Source organism: Schistocerca nitens, chromosome 1 (genome assembly GCF_023898315.1).
Source record: "Schistocerca nitens isolate TAMUIC-IGC-003100 chromosome 1, iqSchNite1.1, whole genome shotgun sequence".
In the NCBI taxonomy this organism is placed as follows: domain Eukaryota; kingdom Metazoa; phylum Arthropoda; class Insecta; order Orthoptera; family Acrididae; genus Schistocerca; species Schistocerca nitens.
Genome location: NC_064614.1, coordinates 1,107,866,172 through 1,107,883,076, shown reverse-complemented (window position 1 = coordinate 1,107,883,076; position 16,905 = coordinate 1,107,866,172). Strand labels below are relative to the sequence as shown.

The 16,905-nt window shown below is 38.3% G+C and overlaps 1 protein-coding gene across 1 annotated transcript in view; it reads left to right on the top strand.

Annotated features, from left to right (window-relative positions):
• The window catches only part of LOC126198844 (probable Rho GTPase-activating protein CG5521), a 310,437-nt gene that overhangs the window by 279,095 nt on the left and 14,437 nt on the right, over positions 1-16,905 (top strand). The window contains exons 37-38 of the mRNA XM_049935431.1: positions 9,720-9,847; positions 11,590-11,729. Coding sequence (XP_049791388.1) covers positions 9,720-9,847; positions 11,590-11,729 — 268 coding nt within the window. The remainder of the gene's footprint in view (positions 1-9,719; positions 9,848-11,589; positions 11,730-16,905) is intronic.

The following is a 16,905-nucleotide window of genomic DNA, read 5'->3' as shown; positions in this document are numbered from 1 at the left end:
TGTGGAAAAGCATAGGAAATACACACAACGCCAGGAAAAGCATCAGCTTGCAACTTGAAAAGGAACCTGAGCATCACCGAAGCCCTACCACCTCAGCTGTATGGATTGCCAAAAATCTATAAAGATAATGTTCCACGAAGATTTATCGTAAGTGCTCCTGGCTCTCCATTGTATAAGCTGGCGAAACGCTTAGCCTTTCTGCTTCAGCCACATGTGAGGAAGACTAGCACATACAGAGAGGACTCAGTACTTAGCTTATTTGCAACTCAATACTTCATATTTTTCTAGTTACCAGAAAAGTGTGTACCTTTATGGGAAAAATATTTAATAATTCTGAGAATATATAAAATCTACTTAAATTGTTAACAAATTGTGCAGCAAATTGCAAGAACAATCGAAACTGCAATATTAATTTTCTTTATTACTTGATGACTAGTTTCAAGCCTAAACTCATTATCAGATCATCCACTAAGCTATGCAGTAACGTCCATTATGACAGCCACATGATTGTTCATTCTAGTTAAACTTTTTTCATCGCAGCATATTGTATTTTGATTCCTGATTTACTTGTGTGTCCATTCGTAGAAAACCCATTAATATTTTTATTTCATTAGAAAGCCTGCAATCGTGGGAACTATTAAAGAACAAATCCAGGTTCTCACCGGGTTGGAGAAATGTGATACAGATGTTTTTCAAATGCCCTTTTAATTTTTCCAGAAATTGGAAAGAGACATACATTAATATTTTTGAGTTTTTTATTGTAATTTTCTTTGTAACTTTACTACTTAAATAACTATGTTTCTGTTAACAATATGCCTCTCTTAATTTCTGCAAATAAATACAAATCAAAGATTCATAAAGTCTTGACCCTGTAGATAACTACCACTTTACATGGTCATTCTCGTATACCTAGATTATCAGTACAGCACTACACTGAATATTCAGTAGAAAAGAAAGTTTTAGTCAGAGGCGAAGAAAAAAAAAGTGCAGCAATTCTTTTTTTATAAGACTACGCAAATGTGCAAAGTTTCATGAAAATCTGAGACAGAGGAAAAAAATCGTAGAATTGGTTGATTTGACATGGAATGGCCCGAGAAGAAATGCAGTGTAAGGCATTTCTTCCATACATCCCTAGGATGGTGATGGACAGAATCAACTGCATATTGCACAAACATAGCATAAAAACTATTTACAGACTGGCCAAGAAAAGCAAAGGCGGTCTGAGATCAGTGAAGGAGATAAAGGATGTCTGGAATGTACATAATCCATATGGAAAATTCTTTGTCGGAAGACTGGATGATTCATTAACACCAGGATCACAACATAAATGGTATTGCTTATGGGGACAGGTGGAGAAAGCGGCCATGGTGACTACATAATAAAATTCACTGACACAGAAGTTCTTGCTGTACAGAAGGGGTTCCACACACACCTGCTTACTTGCTTGTTGGGGGAAGCCATATAGATCCACAAATATGACAGTAGCGTCAACAAGGAGGAGGAAAGCCTCAAGATGAATGGATCCTGGATTTCACCAACAGTTGCATGTAGCAGTAGAAGGACCACAGTGGTAATGACCAGGGAAAAGCTCTCAGACATTAGTGCGACAGGTACGTATTATCTGTGGCCCTGAGATTGACATCAGTCCACCGCCAGCAAAGGAGGGTGAAGCTTTGACAATGCTAACCACTCATGCTGTTGATATGTCAGAAAAATCGTCAAACAAATATTGACCAAAGAGCCCGAGACAGAAGCCAATTGGCAGTTATTTACAAGGAGATCCTTCGGTATTAAATTTATGTACTGATGCATAACTTGCATAATTCATACTGTGAGTTGAGCTTCATCATTAGATTCATCTTTCATAGTGAAATTTGGATGATTTAAGAAGAAAAGTAAGTTCATTCTATCTTATGGTTGCTTTCGAGGTGATATAGTTGGTTATAATGCTTATTAGTACCATAATTATCTTTAGCAATAGAGCTGGTTATTGAATCTGAACTAGAACAACAACATTCAGCAGTAAAACACTTAACAGTTGCATTGTGCAACAGAATATTGAAAATGATCAGAAGACAAAAATGTACAGTGGTAATGTCCTTGTAAGGCTGAATAAAGATTAAATAGTTACTTACATTGGTAATATTTTAATCAGCAGAATGTAAAAATTAATAAAATACAATTGATATGAACTTATAAACACTAACAAACACTGCCTTTTATATAAGTTGCTTAAAGGGGTGGAGTGGGCACTTTCAAAATGTTACATGGACAGTATCCCAATGAACCATGGACCTTGCTGGGATGGGGTGGCTTGCGTGCCTCCACAAACAATATGGATTGCCGTACCGTAGTTGTAACCATAATTGAGCTGTACCTGTGGAGAGGTCAGAATAACCCATGGTTTCTGAAGAGAGGCAGCAGCCTTTTCAGCAGTTGCAGGGGGAACAAGCTGGATTATTGACTGATCTGGTCTCCTATGGCCTTGCTGTCCAGGTGCTGAGAACAGCAGAAATTTGATGGGAAACTGCAGCAACACCCCCCCCCTCCCACACACACACACACACACACACACACACACACACATTTGGTGTGTGCAGCTCCACTGTCTGGCTTATTGCTGGTGTATATTCTTCGGTAATATGTTCCAGAGATACAATGGTAATACTCAGGAAGATGTCACCAGGAAAGACTTCTAATTTTCTGTGGGTCAGAATGTGGAATGTTAGATCTATTGTTTGGGTAAGTTGGTTTGAATATTTAAAAAGGGAAATTGATAAGTTGAAGTTAATACAGTGGGAATTTGTGAAGTGTGGCAGCAGGAAGGCAACTTCTGGTCAGGCATGTACAAGACTATAAATACAAAATCAAATGGTGGGATGCAGAAGGAGCCTAATAATGAAAATAGGAATGTGGGTAAGTTTCTATGAACAACATAATGAATGCATTGTCATAGCCAAGGTAGACACAAATTCAACAGCCGCCACAGTTATACAAGTGTATATGCCAAATAGCTCTGCGGATGATGAGACATGTACTAAGAGAAATTATGGTGAGATATGGGAAATTATTCACAAAGTTAATGGAAACAAAATTATGGTGGAGGATTGAAATTCAATAGTAGGAAAAGGAAGAGATTGGGAGAATGTGGATTGGTGAAAAGGAATGAAAGAGGAAGCCACGTGGTGGAATTTTGCTGAGAACGTAATTGAATCTTTTCCAACACTTATGTTAAGATTCATGAAAGGAGGTTGTATACATGGAAGAGGCCTGCAGACACTCGAAGGTTACAGCTTGATTATACACTGAAGTGACAAAAGTGCTAATATTGTGTCGGGACCTCCTTTTGCCCAGTGTAATGCAGCAGATCGATGTGGCATGGACTCGACAAGTCGTTTGAAGTCCCCTACAGAAATATTGAACCGTGATGCATCTATAGCCATCCATAATTGTGAAAGTATTGCCAGTGACGGATTTTGTGAAGGACTGACCTCTCAATTATGTCCCATAAATGTTCAATGGGATTCATGTCAGGTGATCTGGATGGCCAAATAATTCTCTCAGTTTGTCCAGAATGTTCTAAAATGGTGCTTTCTTATATGTAAAAATGTCATAATTGTCGGGGAGCATGAAGTCCCAGAACAGCTGAAAATGGACCCTGACATAACCATTTCCAGGCAATGATCAATTCAGTTGGACCAGAGGACCCAGTCCTTTCCATGGAAACACAACCCACACCATTAAGGAGCCATCACCAATTTGCACAGTTGACAACTTGGGTCCATGGTCTCACGGTACATCATGCTCGATCCCTACCATCAGCGTTTACCAACTGAAAATGGGACTCATATGACCAGGTCACAGTTTTCCAGTTGTCTAGTGTCCAGACAGTATGGTCATGAGCCCGGGAGAGGCACTGCAGGTGATGTCATGCTGCTAGCAAAGGCACTCATATCAGTCATCTGCCATAGCCCATTTTGCCACAGTCCTAATGGGTACATTTGTTGTACGTCCAACATTGATTTCTGCTGTTGTTTCACACAGTGTTGTTTGTCTGTTAGCACAAAAACTCTACACCACTTCTCTTAGTTGTTAAGTGTAGGTCGTCAGCCACTGTGTTGTCCATGGAGAGAGGTAATGCCTAAAATTTGATATTCTTGTCACATTCTTGACACTGTGGATCTCAGAATATTCAATTCCCAAATGATTTCCAAAGTGGAATATTCCACGTGTCTAGCCCCAACTACTACTCTGTGTTCAAAGTCTATTAATTCCCGTCATTGTGGCCATAATCACATCGGAAACCTTTTTGAATGAATCACCTGAGTACAAATTAAAGCTCCATCAATGCCAGACCTTCTGTACTTTGTGTATCTAATATTACCACCTTCTGCCAATGTGCATATCACTGTCCCATGACTCTTGCCACCACAGTGAATAGTGGTAAGACAGAGCTTTAAGAACAAGATTTTAAACTGTAAGACAAATGTAAGGCAAATGTGTACTCTGACCTTAATTAATGGGTTATGAGCTGTAGAGAAAAAGTGAATAATTGGGAAATGGTAGGAAATTGAGGATATGGGACGTGGATAAATTGAAGGAACCGAAGGTTGTTTGTAGTTTAAGAGGGAGCAACAGGTAATGTTGAATTCAAACAGGGGAAAAGAATACAATAAAAAATGAATTGGTAACTTTGAGAGATGAAATTGGGAAGACAGTAGAGGATCCCATATGTAAAAAGACCGTGTGGAGCAGAGATTCCTGGATGACAGAGGGTGTATTGATTTTAGTTAACGAAAGGAGATAATATAAAAATAAGCCAAATGAAGCTGCCAAAGCGAGTACAGGCATTAAAAACTGAGACTAACAGAAAGTGAAAACTGGTTAAGAAGGAATGGACAGAGGATGAATGAAAGGCTGTAGAAGTATGCATAACTAGGGGAAAGATAGATGAGACTTATTGTAAAATTTGTGGCCTTTAGAGAAATGCATAACCAGGGGAAAGAGAGACGAGGTTTATTGGGGAATTACAGTGACCCTTGCAGAAAAGAGAAGCGTCTGTAACAAAGGGAAAGCTGAAACATGGAAGGAATATGTAGAGGATCTCTATAAAGGACACAAATTTCAAGACAGTATCATTGAAAGAGAAGAGAAAATAGGTGAAGATAAGTTAGGAAATGTGGTAGCTGTGAAAAGAATTCGACAGAGCACAGAAAAATGTAAGGGGAAACGAAATCTCTGGAATAGACAATATTATGTCAGAACTACTGATATCCATAGCATAGCAAGCCACAATAAAACTATTCCATCTGGTGTGCTAGATGTACGGGACAGGCAAAATACTCTCAGACTTCAGGAAGTAGTAGTAATTTTAATTTCAAAGAAGACAGGTGCTGACAGTTGTGAATACTACCGAACCATCCGTCTGATAAGTCTTGATGGCAAAATATTGATAGAAATTATTTGCAGCAGTATGGAAAAACTGGTAGAAGCCAACCTCAGGAAGGATTAGTTTGTATTCCAAAGAAATGAAAGAACATGTGATGCAGTACCTACCATATGACTTACCCTAGGAGATAGCTTGAAGGAAAGCAGACCTACATTTGTAGCATTTGAAGATTTAGAGAAAGCTTTTGACAGTGTTGACTTGACTCTGCTTTGTGAAATTTTGAAGCTAAAATTCAAGCACCAAAAAATTATTTGCAGCTTGTACGTAAACCAGACCGTGGTTATAAAAGTTTCAAGGGTTTTGAAGGAAAGCAGTGGGTGAGAAAGGAATGGAGCAGAGTTGTAACCTATCCCTCATGTTATTCAAACAGCCCATCGGGAAAGCTTTTAAGAAAATAAAGAAGAAATGCGGAAAAGGAATTAAAAGTTTAGGGAGAATAACTAAAAACGTTGAGGTTTGCAGAAGATACTGAAATTCTCTCTGAGATGGCAAAGGACTTGGAAGAGAAGTTGAATGGGTTGAATAGTGCCTTAAAAAAAGATTATAAGATGAACATCAACAAAATTTCACATTTAAGAAATCATTCATGCAGGAAGATCATACTAACATTCCATTGAATGACCGTCACACAGACTCCCGTATGATGGACGTAGTAATAGGAATCCCTGTCGTAGAGAAGCAACTGAAACAATTGAGTCGCCAAGTCTGATTGAAATCCCAATTCGGTTTTACAGAGAGTACTCTACGGCACTGTCCCCCTTACTTAGCTTGCATTTATCACTAATCTCTTGCCCAGTGCAAAGTTCCAGGTGAATGGTAAGAAGTGCAAGTGATTCTTGTATACAAGAAGAGAAAATAATGGACCAGCAAAATATCCTTAACATCTGTTTGCTGCAAAATTTGTGAACATATTCTGAGTTCAAAAATAATAAATTTCTGTCAGTCAGAAAAACTTCTCTCCACGAAACGGCATGGATTTATGTTGCATCATCGTGCAAAACTCAGCTTGCCCTTTTCTCACATGATATCTTGCGAACATGGGTGAAGCGGAACAGACAGACTCCATACTCTCTGATTTCCAGAAAGAGTTTGAAATGGTGCCCACTGTAGACACTTAACAAATGCCAGAGCATAAGGATTAGGTTCTCAGATATATGAGTAGCACAAAGACTTCTTAAGTAATAGAACCCACTATGTTGTGTTCAACAGAGAGTATTCTTCAAAGACTAGGGTATCGTCAGGAGTAGCCCAGGGAAGTGTGATATGACCACTCTTATTCTGTATATGCAGGACTACTAAAAGTGATTGGTTCATTCTCAGAGCTGTATATTTTCCATAGTGTTACCTATACAAATATGATTGATGCTTGCATAGAACCGTAAACTCACCAAGTTTGCATTTTGCACCCCCACAAATGTTCTATGAGTGTCCCACTGGTCAGATGTCACAAATCCAAGTGGTAATCAACTTCATTCTATACCTTATGTGCGGTATCATCCTGTCAGTTGTCATCACAGCAACATTGATGTACTCACTGAGCCTAGCAGTTTCGAAGTTCTTGGCAGTGGGGGTACACAAGCACAATCTTTAACATGCCTCAAAGGAAAAAGTCACAAAGTGTTAGCTCAGCCACTTACTGCATTGTGATGCAAAATAAAAGGAACTGGCTATAGTTGTCCAGTTTTAATTGTTGTACGAGTTGCAGACAGTATGGTTGGAAATGTAACTTCCATCGCAAAATCTCCCACTCAGTTTGCTGTGATATTTGAAGTTTGTGGCTTGTGCACATATGAAACTTTCCCTCACCCTCTCCACAGTTTCATGTGGCGCACTTGGTCAACCACAATGTTGTGTTTACATGGCAGTTCTTTTCTATAATTCCTGCTGAATGCATGCTGCAGTAGTTCATGCGTCAATTATATTTGTACATTTAATACTTTGGAAAATACAGAATTATGAAAACAAGTGAATCATAGTAGCTCTGTACATAAATGATCTGACAGACTGAGAGGTCAACAATCTGTGTCTGTTCACTGATAATGCTGTGGTGTACAGGAAGGCGTCGTCATTGAATGAGAGTAGGAGGATATAAGATGACTGAGACAAAATTTTTAGTTGGTGTGATGAATCAGAGCTTGCTCTAAATGTGGAGAAATGTAAGGCAATGCAGATGACTAGGAAAAACAAGCCCTTAATGTTTGAATACATCATCAGCAGTGTGCTGCTTGACACAGTCATGTCGATTAAATATCTAGTTGTAACATTGCAAAATGACATGAAATGGAACAAGTGTATAAAGATGGTTGTAGGGAAGGCAGACGGTTGACTTTGGTTAATTGTGAGAGTTTTAGGAAAGTGTAGCTCATCTGCAAAGAAGACCAGTTATAAAACATCTGTGCATCCCATTATTGAGTACTGCTTGAGTATTTGAGAGCCCTAGCAGATTGGATTAATGGAAGACATCTGAAGCAATCCAGAAATGTGCTGTTATATTTGTTAATGGTAGGTTCAATCAGCACATGAACTGTACAGAGATGCTTCATGAATTCAAATGAGAATCCATCGAGGGAAGGTGATGTTCTTTTCACGAAAAACTATTGAGAAAGTTCAGGGAACTGGTATTTGAACTTGACGTCAGAATGTTTCTAGTGTCACCAACACACATTTCATGTAAGGCACATTTAGGTAATATAAGAAACGTTAGAGTCGCCATTGCAAAAATATGGCTGTTTTTTCCTCGCTCCATTTGTTAGTGGAACAGGAAAAGAAATGACTAGTAGTGATACCAGGTTACCCTCTGTCGTGTGTCATATGGTGACTTGTGGAATATTTGCATATATGTAAATACAGAATGTAGTTAAGTTATATTGATACAGAATGTAGTCAAGTTATATTGGGCAATGCTGAGGGAATTAGATTAGGAAATGAGACACTAAAAGTGGTAGAGGAGATTTACTATTTAGGCAGCAAAGTAACTGATGATGGCAGAAGAAGGTAGAAAATAAAATGCAGAGTGGCAATAGTAAGGAAAGTGTTTCTGAAAAAGAGGAATTTATCATCTAATACCAATTTAATTGTTAGGAAGTCTTTTCTGAAGGTATTTGTCAGGAGTGTAGCCTTTTATGGAAGTGGAACGTGATCAATAAGCAGTTCAGACAAGAGGAGAATAGAAGCTCTTGAAATGAGATACTGCAGAAGATTGATGAGTAGATAGGATAACAGATCAGGGGTGCTAAGCTCAATTGGAGAAAGAAGAAATTGTTGACACAACATGACTAAAAGAAGGGATCCATTGGTAGTACAACTCCTGAGGCATCAAGGGATTTTCAATTTGATAATGGAGGAAAGTATGGGGGCTAAAATTGCCATGAGAGATGAAGATTTGAATAAAGTAGGCAGTTTCAAATTGACATTGGTTGCTGTAGCTACACAGGGATGAACAGGCTTGCACAGGATAGGCTAGCATAGAGAGCTGATTGGAACCAATCTTTGAACTGAAGACACCGCCACCAACAACAGTAAGGGTACAGTTTTTTCAAGTTAGGAATAAGACTGTAATTTTGTTTATAACAAACAAACAAACACATTTTTCTTGATATATGTGCATTAAGGTTACAAAACATCATGTGGCTTACCTTTCTGATGACAGACAATTCAGTGATATGGACTCCTTTGGGTGCAGGTGTAGTGTGAGAGACGGAGAAAGGTTGTGGTTTGAATGACCTGCTACAATCGTGCATTTTTAATCATTATCTTGTAGTTGAATTAGCCACCTGATGGTGTTTGACAAATACAGCCTTTTCCACACTTATATTTGTAGACTATCCAAATTAGTAAGTGGAAGTGAGGTTTGGTTGTTATTCTGTTTTTAAAAAATTGTGGAGGCATTGATTTTTCTGCTTCTTTGATAAACTTACATGAATTTTCACAGAACCTTCAGGTTCCATGGATCACAGTTTCAGAAACGCTATTCTAGAATATTTCCTGCTGGATGTAACATTTTTCAGTTACAATACACTCATACATTTAAATTCTGCATACTACATGGCAAATTACAGTTTCTGTTGCATATTACACATATCTTGCCTTACTAACTGAAACTGAGCCTACAATTAGAAGACCACAGCTGAGCTATTCAGTGTTTATTAGCAATACCATGTAGCAAGTGATGGGAAACTTACATTCTTTAATTCAGTTTCTATGTAATACTTACTCCTTTAAGTTTAAGATTATGTTGTATTTCAGCTAATATTACTTCAATGTGTTCCAGGTTCCATACTTTGGACCACTCTTCAATGAAGCAATAGTTGACAGTAAAGTGCTTCCGGGCTTGGTGAGAGCCTCTGCAATTAGTGCCAGTCGTGCCAAGCGGAGTATGCTTCCTTTTTACCAGAACTAGTGAGTTATTTCTTTGTTCAGTTGAATAGTATAATATTTATGGGAACTTTCAGTTTTGTTTGGTCTTTTATGAACATAATAGTTTTGAAACACAAATTGTAAAAATGCTATAGGAGTAAACGATCATCAGAAACACAGTCCCATTGTGTGGATTAAAAGACCCTCCCAGTTCAGAAATTTGGTACTGTATATGATAAATAATTACAGTTGTGTGTGACCACTAAATTCTGAAACTGACCATAAACAGCTTCAAATAATGTAATGGATTCCATTGTCTTGAAATGCAAACATCCATACTCCTCTGCACTAACCAAATCAGTGCTGAGTGCATACTGCTTATGGGAATGGTTGCTTCTTTCTTGACGTGTATAGTGTAGGCCAAACGGACCTCTCACACACTCAACATTCATGAAGCAGTATTTACTATTGTGCACTAACATTGTTCATATGACAGTGGTGTTGAATGTTTGCACAACATATAGGAGGTGACTATAGATCTTTGAAAATGTTGACTCTTGCTCAATATATTGTACCATCTAAGGATGATATTGTGCAGTACATGGCAGATCCTACAGAGACTTCATAATTAGCACACATGTAAACATCTTGTACTGACACCATACAAATATGAATAAATGAGGATAGGCAGATGAAAGGCCTCATATGTTGAGGTGCATTCAGGGGAGTAGTTTGATTACATATTTAATACTTGTTCAGTAATAAGCTGTAACAACTTTCTGCGAAAGAGTTTAAGTGCAGAAAAAATAACACTACAACTGCTTATTTGTTCATTTCAGAAGCTCAAGTTATTTGTTGCAAAATCACATATCAGCACTACCTGCCAATGATCCTCTACAATAATGTTATCTTACTTTTTTCAGGTTTGTGGATCACTTCCAGCATTGTGGACAGTGATATCCAGTCAGTATATGAACAGTATCTTTCAGTGTACATAAGGTGTAACAGAGATCACCAATTCATGAAAGATTTGTCATTCATCCTTAGAAGGTTCTGATAGGCTATACTACAAATTCTCTGTAGCTTGTTAGCATGTCCATGGGTAGAATGCTTTCCAAGCCGCTTTTCACCCATCACTGCCTACTCTTCTTCTTTCTTTCTTTCTTTCTTTCTTTCTTTCTGTCTTTTTCCCCTCACATGGCACCTGAGATCACAACACATGCAAGATCTATATCATCAAGTGCTGACATGTTTGTTACGAAGGCAAAGTTCTAACTGATTTGCCCTAGTCATAAATACTGATGAATATTATTTCACTGTTGTTAGTCTCACATTTCAGTGGAACATATAGACACAGTATTATTGTGCTATAAATATTGAGCATGTGAGGGTCCCCTCAGCTCAGAGTAGCTTATCACAGTTTTCCAAGCATATTTTTTGTTGGGTGAAATTGGTGTTGAAGATTTATACACAACTGCCTGCAGTATGTACATGATAAAGTGGAGACAGGCTGCACCATTTTGTTATAGCTCCTCTAGCGGTGTGATACAGTACTGTGCCATGGGGATTTCAATGTGTAGCAGACTGCTGACATATATGACAAAGAAACAGAACATTAATTATATAATCCTATATTTTTTAGGACAAAATTAAAGTTTTATGACTACCACTTGTAGCTAAATGTTGAATAGGCCATAAGGTATTTTAGTATTTGGTGCTTTTAAATTTATTAGTATCATTTCCACAATTGATATTCATCATTACATGTGCATCCTACCTTGCAGTTATGAAGAACGTTCCAGATCACTGGAGACAGTAGTATGCAACCACAGGGAGCCAACTACATTTGAGGAGTTTGCTGCACAGGTCTACTCTCCAGTGCAAACGCCATCACCATTTTGTGGAGGACCAACACGTTCCTCAGGTACCTAAGCACAATCTTTCTTTCCCTATGTTTGCTATGTTTAGAATATTTCAGAATATAAGGCAAGTGTAGCTCTCACTGAGAAGCTCCAGTTTTTTTCACCGTAAATACTTCAAAAAAATCCTACATTGATTCAGATGATGTCCAAACAGCTTCTGAGAATGATTCTAAAACTACTGGGGAGGGGGGGGGGTCATATTCTCATTTCTAAATTTCTCTTACATATTTAACTTTGAATCTTTTTTGCTGCAGAATATCAAGAGTTACAGTACCAGAAATATTTTCGTACCATGTTTCATTTCATTCTCATTTGGCTGGCAAACAAATACCTGTGTTCCACAAAGACACAATAAAAGCATGTGAAATTAATAAATTCTTGAGGGAAGAAAAAGTGTATACCCAGACAAGAGGGAATTATAACATTCCATCATGTCATTTGAGGTTAGGGAAGGAGCAGCACATATCTGAAACATTTAAGAAATGAGAGGAAAAGGTGTAGAGAGTGGCAGGTGTTATAGATAAATTTCATAGCCTGAGGGAATATTAGAAGAACTGAATGAGAAGTAGTTTGATATATATAAATGTCTAATATGTGAAAAACATTTTTATAGCATATCAGGAATTTTTGCACACATCATGTCACTGTTAGTATCAAGTCACATTTATTCATTGATTTATTGTACTGAAGCATACAGTTAGATTTAAGTTTTCTGAAATTGGTTTACCTTCCTATTCTGATGATTAGTTAAGCAATACAATGCCTGTTTAACATAGAAATCTCATGTCTCTCTTATTGTCCGGTCTCTCTTATTGCCCAGTCCAGACACTTGGATGATGTCATCCAGGATACCGAGCAGCATACATAGCACACGCCCATTGAGTATTTTGATCACAATAGCCATACATCAACACAATATTGACCTTTTCCGCAATTGGTAAATGGTCCATTTTAACACGGTTAATGTACATGAAGCAAATACCGTCCGCACTGGCGGAATGTTACGTGATACCACATACTTATACGTTTTTGACTATTACAGTGCCATCTATCACAAAACGAAAAAAGTGGCTTAACTAAAACATTCATATTTCTTTATGTACTACACGAATATGTAATAAAAAATGGGGGTTCCTATTTAAAAAAACGCAGTTGATATCCGTTTGACCTAAGGCAGCGCCATCTAGCAGGCCATCTGGTTTCCCCCTTCAAGCTAGACAAGTTTCGTTCTTTGTAGTCTTTTCGTTTGACGCTCATTTCGTGAGATATTTGGCCCGGTCACAGTCAATGGACCACCCTGTATAATGTTTGAGAGACAAGTAGGATGAGAAGATGACTATTGCTTTTGCCTGCAGTCATTTGCACTTCACAGTTGAAAGATGGCAACAGCACTCCCGGTTGTCAGGGATATTCTTTTGTTGACTGAATTGTAGTTCTAGAATGTTGTTGTAATCTTTCGTTTTTATGCCACTGCAAAAGATCTGTCTTAAGGAACCCAAGTTCAGTCACATAAAATATAGCCATGTTTTATTTGAAACATACAGTTTGATTCTGTTACTGATGATTTTTGGGATTTGGTGGATTCCTGCTTGATCTGTTTTAATGTGTCTTATGTTTCTGTCTCATTATTTGGTTCATTGACCATGTTCATTGTTGAATTGAAAGACAAATTGAGAACAAAAAATGCATAGGCAACGAATTGAGGGGACATGTACCATAAATGAAATTTCATCTTGTGTGAAGTTGTACGAGAGATACACCACAGTTGATAACCAGGTATTTATAAAGCTTCGAAAGCTGGAATCCATATGTAGTACTTTGGCTGTCTTAGGAGCAGAAAACCACACTTCAACATACATTCTGGCAAGAAAAATAAAAATATCACAAACTGTCTTTTCTTCTTGTGGTGATAATTCAAATTCACCCCAGAACACAAATATTATCAAGCAGTATAGGACTTTTGTTAACCACCATGTGTGATGAATAGGCCCTGGTACACAGAGAGAGATTTGGCAATCATTGCTGCTTGACATCCTCGTCTCTTTTTTACATTGTCGTGATTGAATTTTTGAGATAGTATATGTTTCCAGAGCTTCCTCAAAATCAAGTAACTCTGGTTCAACACTACTAGAACTTGCCATCACCAGTACAGCAAGGCAGTTGAAGGAAAAATGAGAAGAAAGATCTGAAGGATAGCATTTTATATGGCTGAAGTATGTGTAATTAAAATTCACAACACTGAATGAGTAGTTGGTTTTTCTTTCCTCTTATAACATTTATCTTCTCAGCCACCTCTTCTCACTCACATGGTCTTCTCTCTTTCTCAAATCGCCGATAATGGATTCCATGCATGAACCCTGACTGTTCTTCCAATTATTGGTTGATCAAAAACTGTTTATCATCCTCAGTAGTTATAATATTTAATGCATTAGCATGAGCTGCGTCAAAAACAGCATCTAGTTTATGAGCAAGATCCGTTTCTTTTCACTTATCATCTGACAATCTTTCAACATACTTTTAGTTGCCTCTATTGTTGGTATGAACCTTCTAGTTTTGGTACCCCGTTTTTCAGCTCCTGTGTTGGTATTCAGACTTTTTCCCAATAAATCACCACTTCATGCACAGATAGTGTGGTACTTTGATGTACAGTTAATAGACACACTTCCATATTATAGAAGAAACCCTGTATCATTTGTATGACAGGTATATTTCATGGGAGTAATACTCGATTAAGTAAACTTTCTTCCATTGATGAATTGGTGATTAAGACATTCTTCTTGCTGTGACTGCTACCTACCTCTTGAAAGTGAAAGGCTATTGAGGTGGTCCAAGTTGGGCCATAAAACTGAACTGCTCGGCTTGCTCTGACCTTGCTCTCCTGTCTTAGGATAACTGACCAATTACATCTCCCAACCATGTCAATCTATGACATTAGAATGCATTCAGTTAAGGGGCTAAAAAGAAGAAAACCACCTTCATCGGGTAATGATTTGTCATCTAGAAATAATATTTAGCAAAGTTAATAGCCTTTTTCCGATTTTGAAGGCCCAGGAACACTCCTCCCCCTACCATACATGAGCCCAGATTTTAAATCTATACATGGGATGGAACCTAACTGGGGGATAGACCAAGAAAAATTATAAAAAATTTTAAAGGTGCCAAATAAGAACAACTTTAATGCGCACTTAAGAAATAAAAACCATGATATCATGGTAATACATAAATTAGTTGACTTTTACCTGTTGCCCATTTCCAACCCTTCCTTTCTCCTATTCAGCACCCATTGCAAAACGGAATTCTCAATTTCCTTACTTGTTCATCACACTCACGTATTCTCCTTACCCCTTTATTCTCTCCATCCTTCCACCTTATTTGCTGTCTCTAACATGTGCTCCCATCCTTCTCTCTCATCCCTTCACTCCCTGTCCCTTTCCCTCTCCACCACTCTCCTCCTCCTCCTCCTCCTCCTCCTCCTCCTCCCTCCTCCCCAATCTCCTCTCTCCTCCATCCATCCTTAATTCTAAACCCATCCACCCTTTTCCACCCATCCGCCCTTTCCCACCCATTCTCAGTCCTCCACCCATTCTCCCTCCCTTCACCTTACCCCATCCACTTTGCTCCATCCTTCTTGCCCCATCCTCAGTGCCGCATCCCTCCCCTATGATGCTCCACTCATCCTGCATCATACTCCACTCATCCCCCATCGTTATCTTCTCCAGCCCTCCCCCAGTCTTTCTCTGACCCTCCCCTCATCCTTCTCCGACTTTCTCCCCCGTCCTTCTCCGAACGTCACCCCTCCGCCATTCTCCAACCCCTCCCCCCGCATACATTCTCCGGCTCTCACCCCGCTGCTGTTCTCTGCGCCTACTCCCGTATCCACTCTCCTTCCCCCTCATTTTCTCCCTTCTCCTCCTCCTCCTCCTCCTCCCCCCCTCCTCCTCCTCTTCATTTCGCCTTCTTCTTCTCCTCCTTTTCGCCACACATTTTGTCTCTCTCATATGCTTCGTTCTCTCTCCCCCAGGTATACTCCCTTCTCTCCTACTATTGCTGCCACCTTTTGTTCCTTTCCATTGTTCTGAAATCCGGTCATAAAGCCAATGCAATTAGTAAAAAGTAAGTTGATTAATACACTTCACATAAAAATTAATATTTTAGGTGTGTTTACAGAGATATAGTATTTAATTTTAGTGCTTCATGAATTGACGGAACTTGAGGAACATCCTAATGCAGATCTGTCTCGTAGGATATTCAGGACAGTTTGGAGCGCCCAGCTGACAAGACGAATGCTACCTGCTACATAATGGAGATAGTGGTAAGCACCTGTGTGTGGTGCTGTTATGTCAGTGTGCTATAGTGACTTGTCCTGAGTTCCTGTATCCATTTGTAGTGTCAGGGGGCTTTCATATTAATGTCCATTCTGTGCCTGTATAGTATAACTAAAATTGTGTGTGTGTGTTGGCTTTGAAGACCATAGACTCTACATAAGCTAAGGATTTTGTATGTTTTGGATATCTGGTTTATTGTATAAAGACCTTTTTCTGGCTGTTTGTGAGTATGAAATGTATAATTTAAAATACATAAATCCCGTGAAATATACTGCATTGTTTCTTGATATTTGTTGGGTGTTCAGTTTTTACTGTCGTATATACAAGCAGTGTTTTAAAATGTTTGGGAGATGGTCATGTCCAACGCATGTATTAGTTATTTTGATATTGTAAGTTGAATTAATGTTATCTGACAGATTTTTTTTAGTGTGTGGAATTCAGAAGCCCAGTAATGTCTAAATGTTCCATGTTTAAATATGAAGAGAGACATGCAAATAACCCTAAGAATATAGCACAGTAACTGTGTATGTTTCATTAGATGGAAAATGGCCACTTGAAACTTCCTGTATTCCTGTTTACTTCTGTCTTTCCGATCAAACATTATCACCATAATTTGACAAGCTACTTTAATTAGTTGAATGTAACAGTCCAAAACTCTACCACTATTTTCACAAGGTATAAATTTTTCTTACAACTGGAATATACCTGTGAATATACTTCCATTAACTATCAACTGAATACAGCTTCACACATTAGGAAGTATTTTTTAATTTATGTGTCACATTTACTTCACTAGATAATTTGACAACTTTAGAATCTTTATAACAAGATCAAAAATCAAGCATTCAAACAA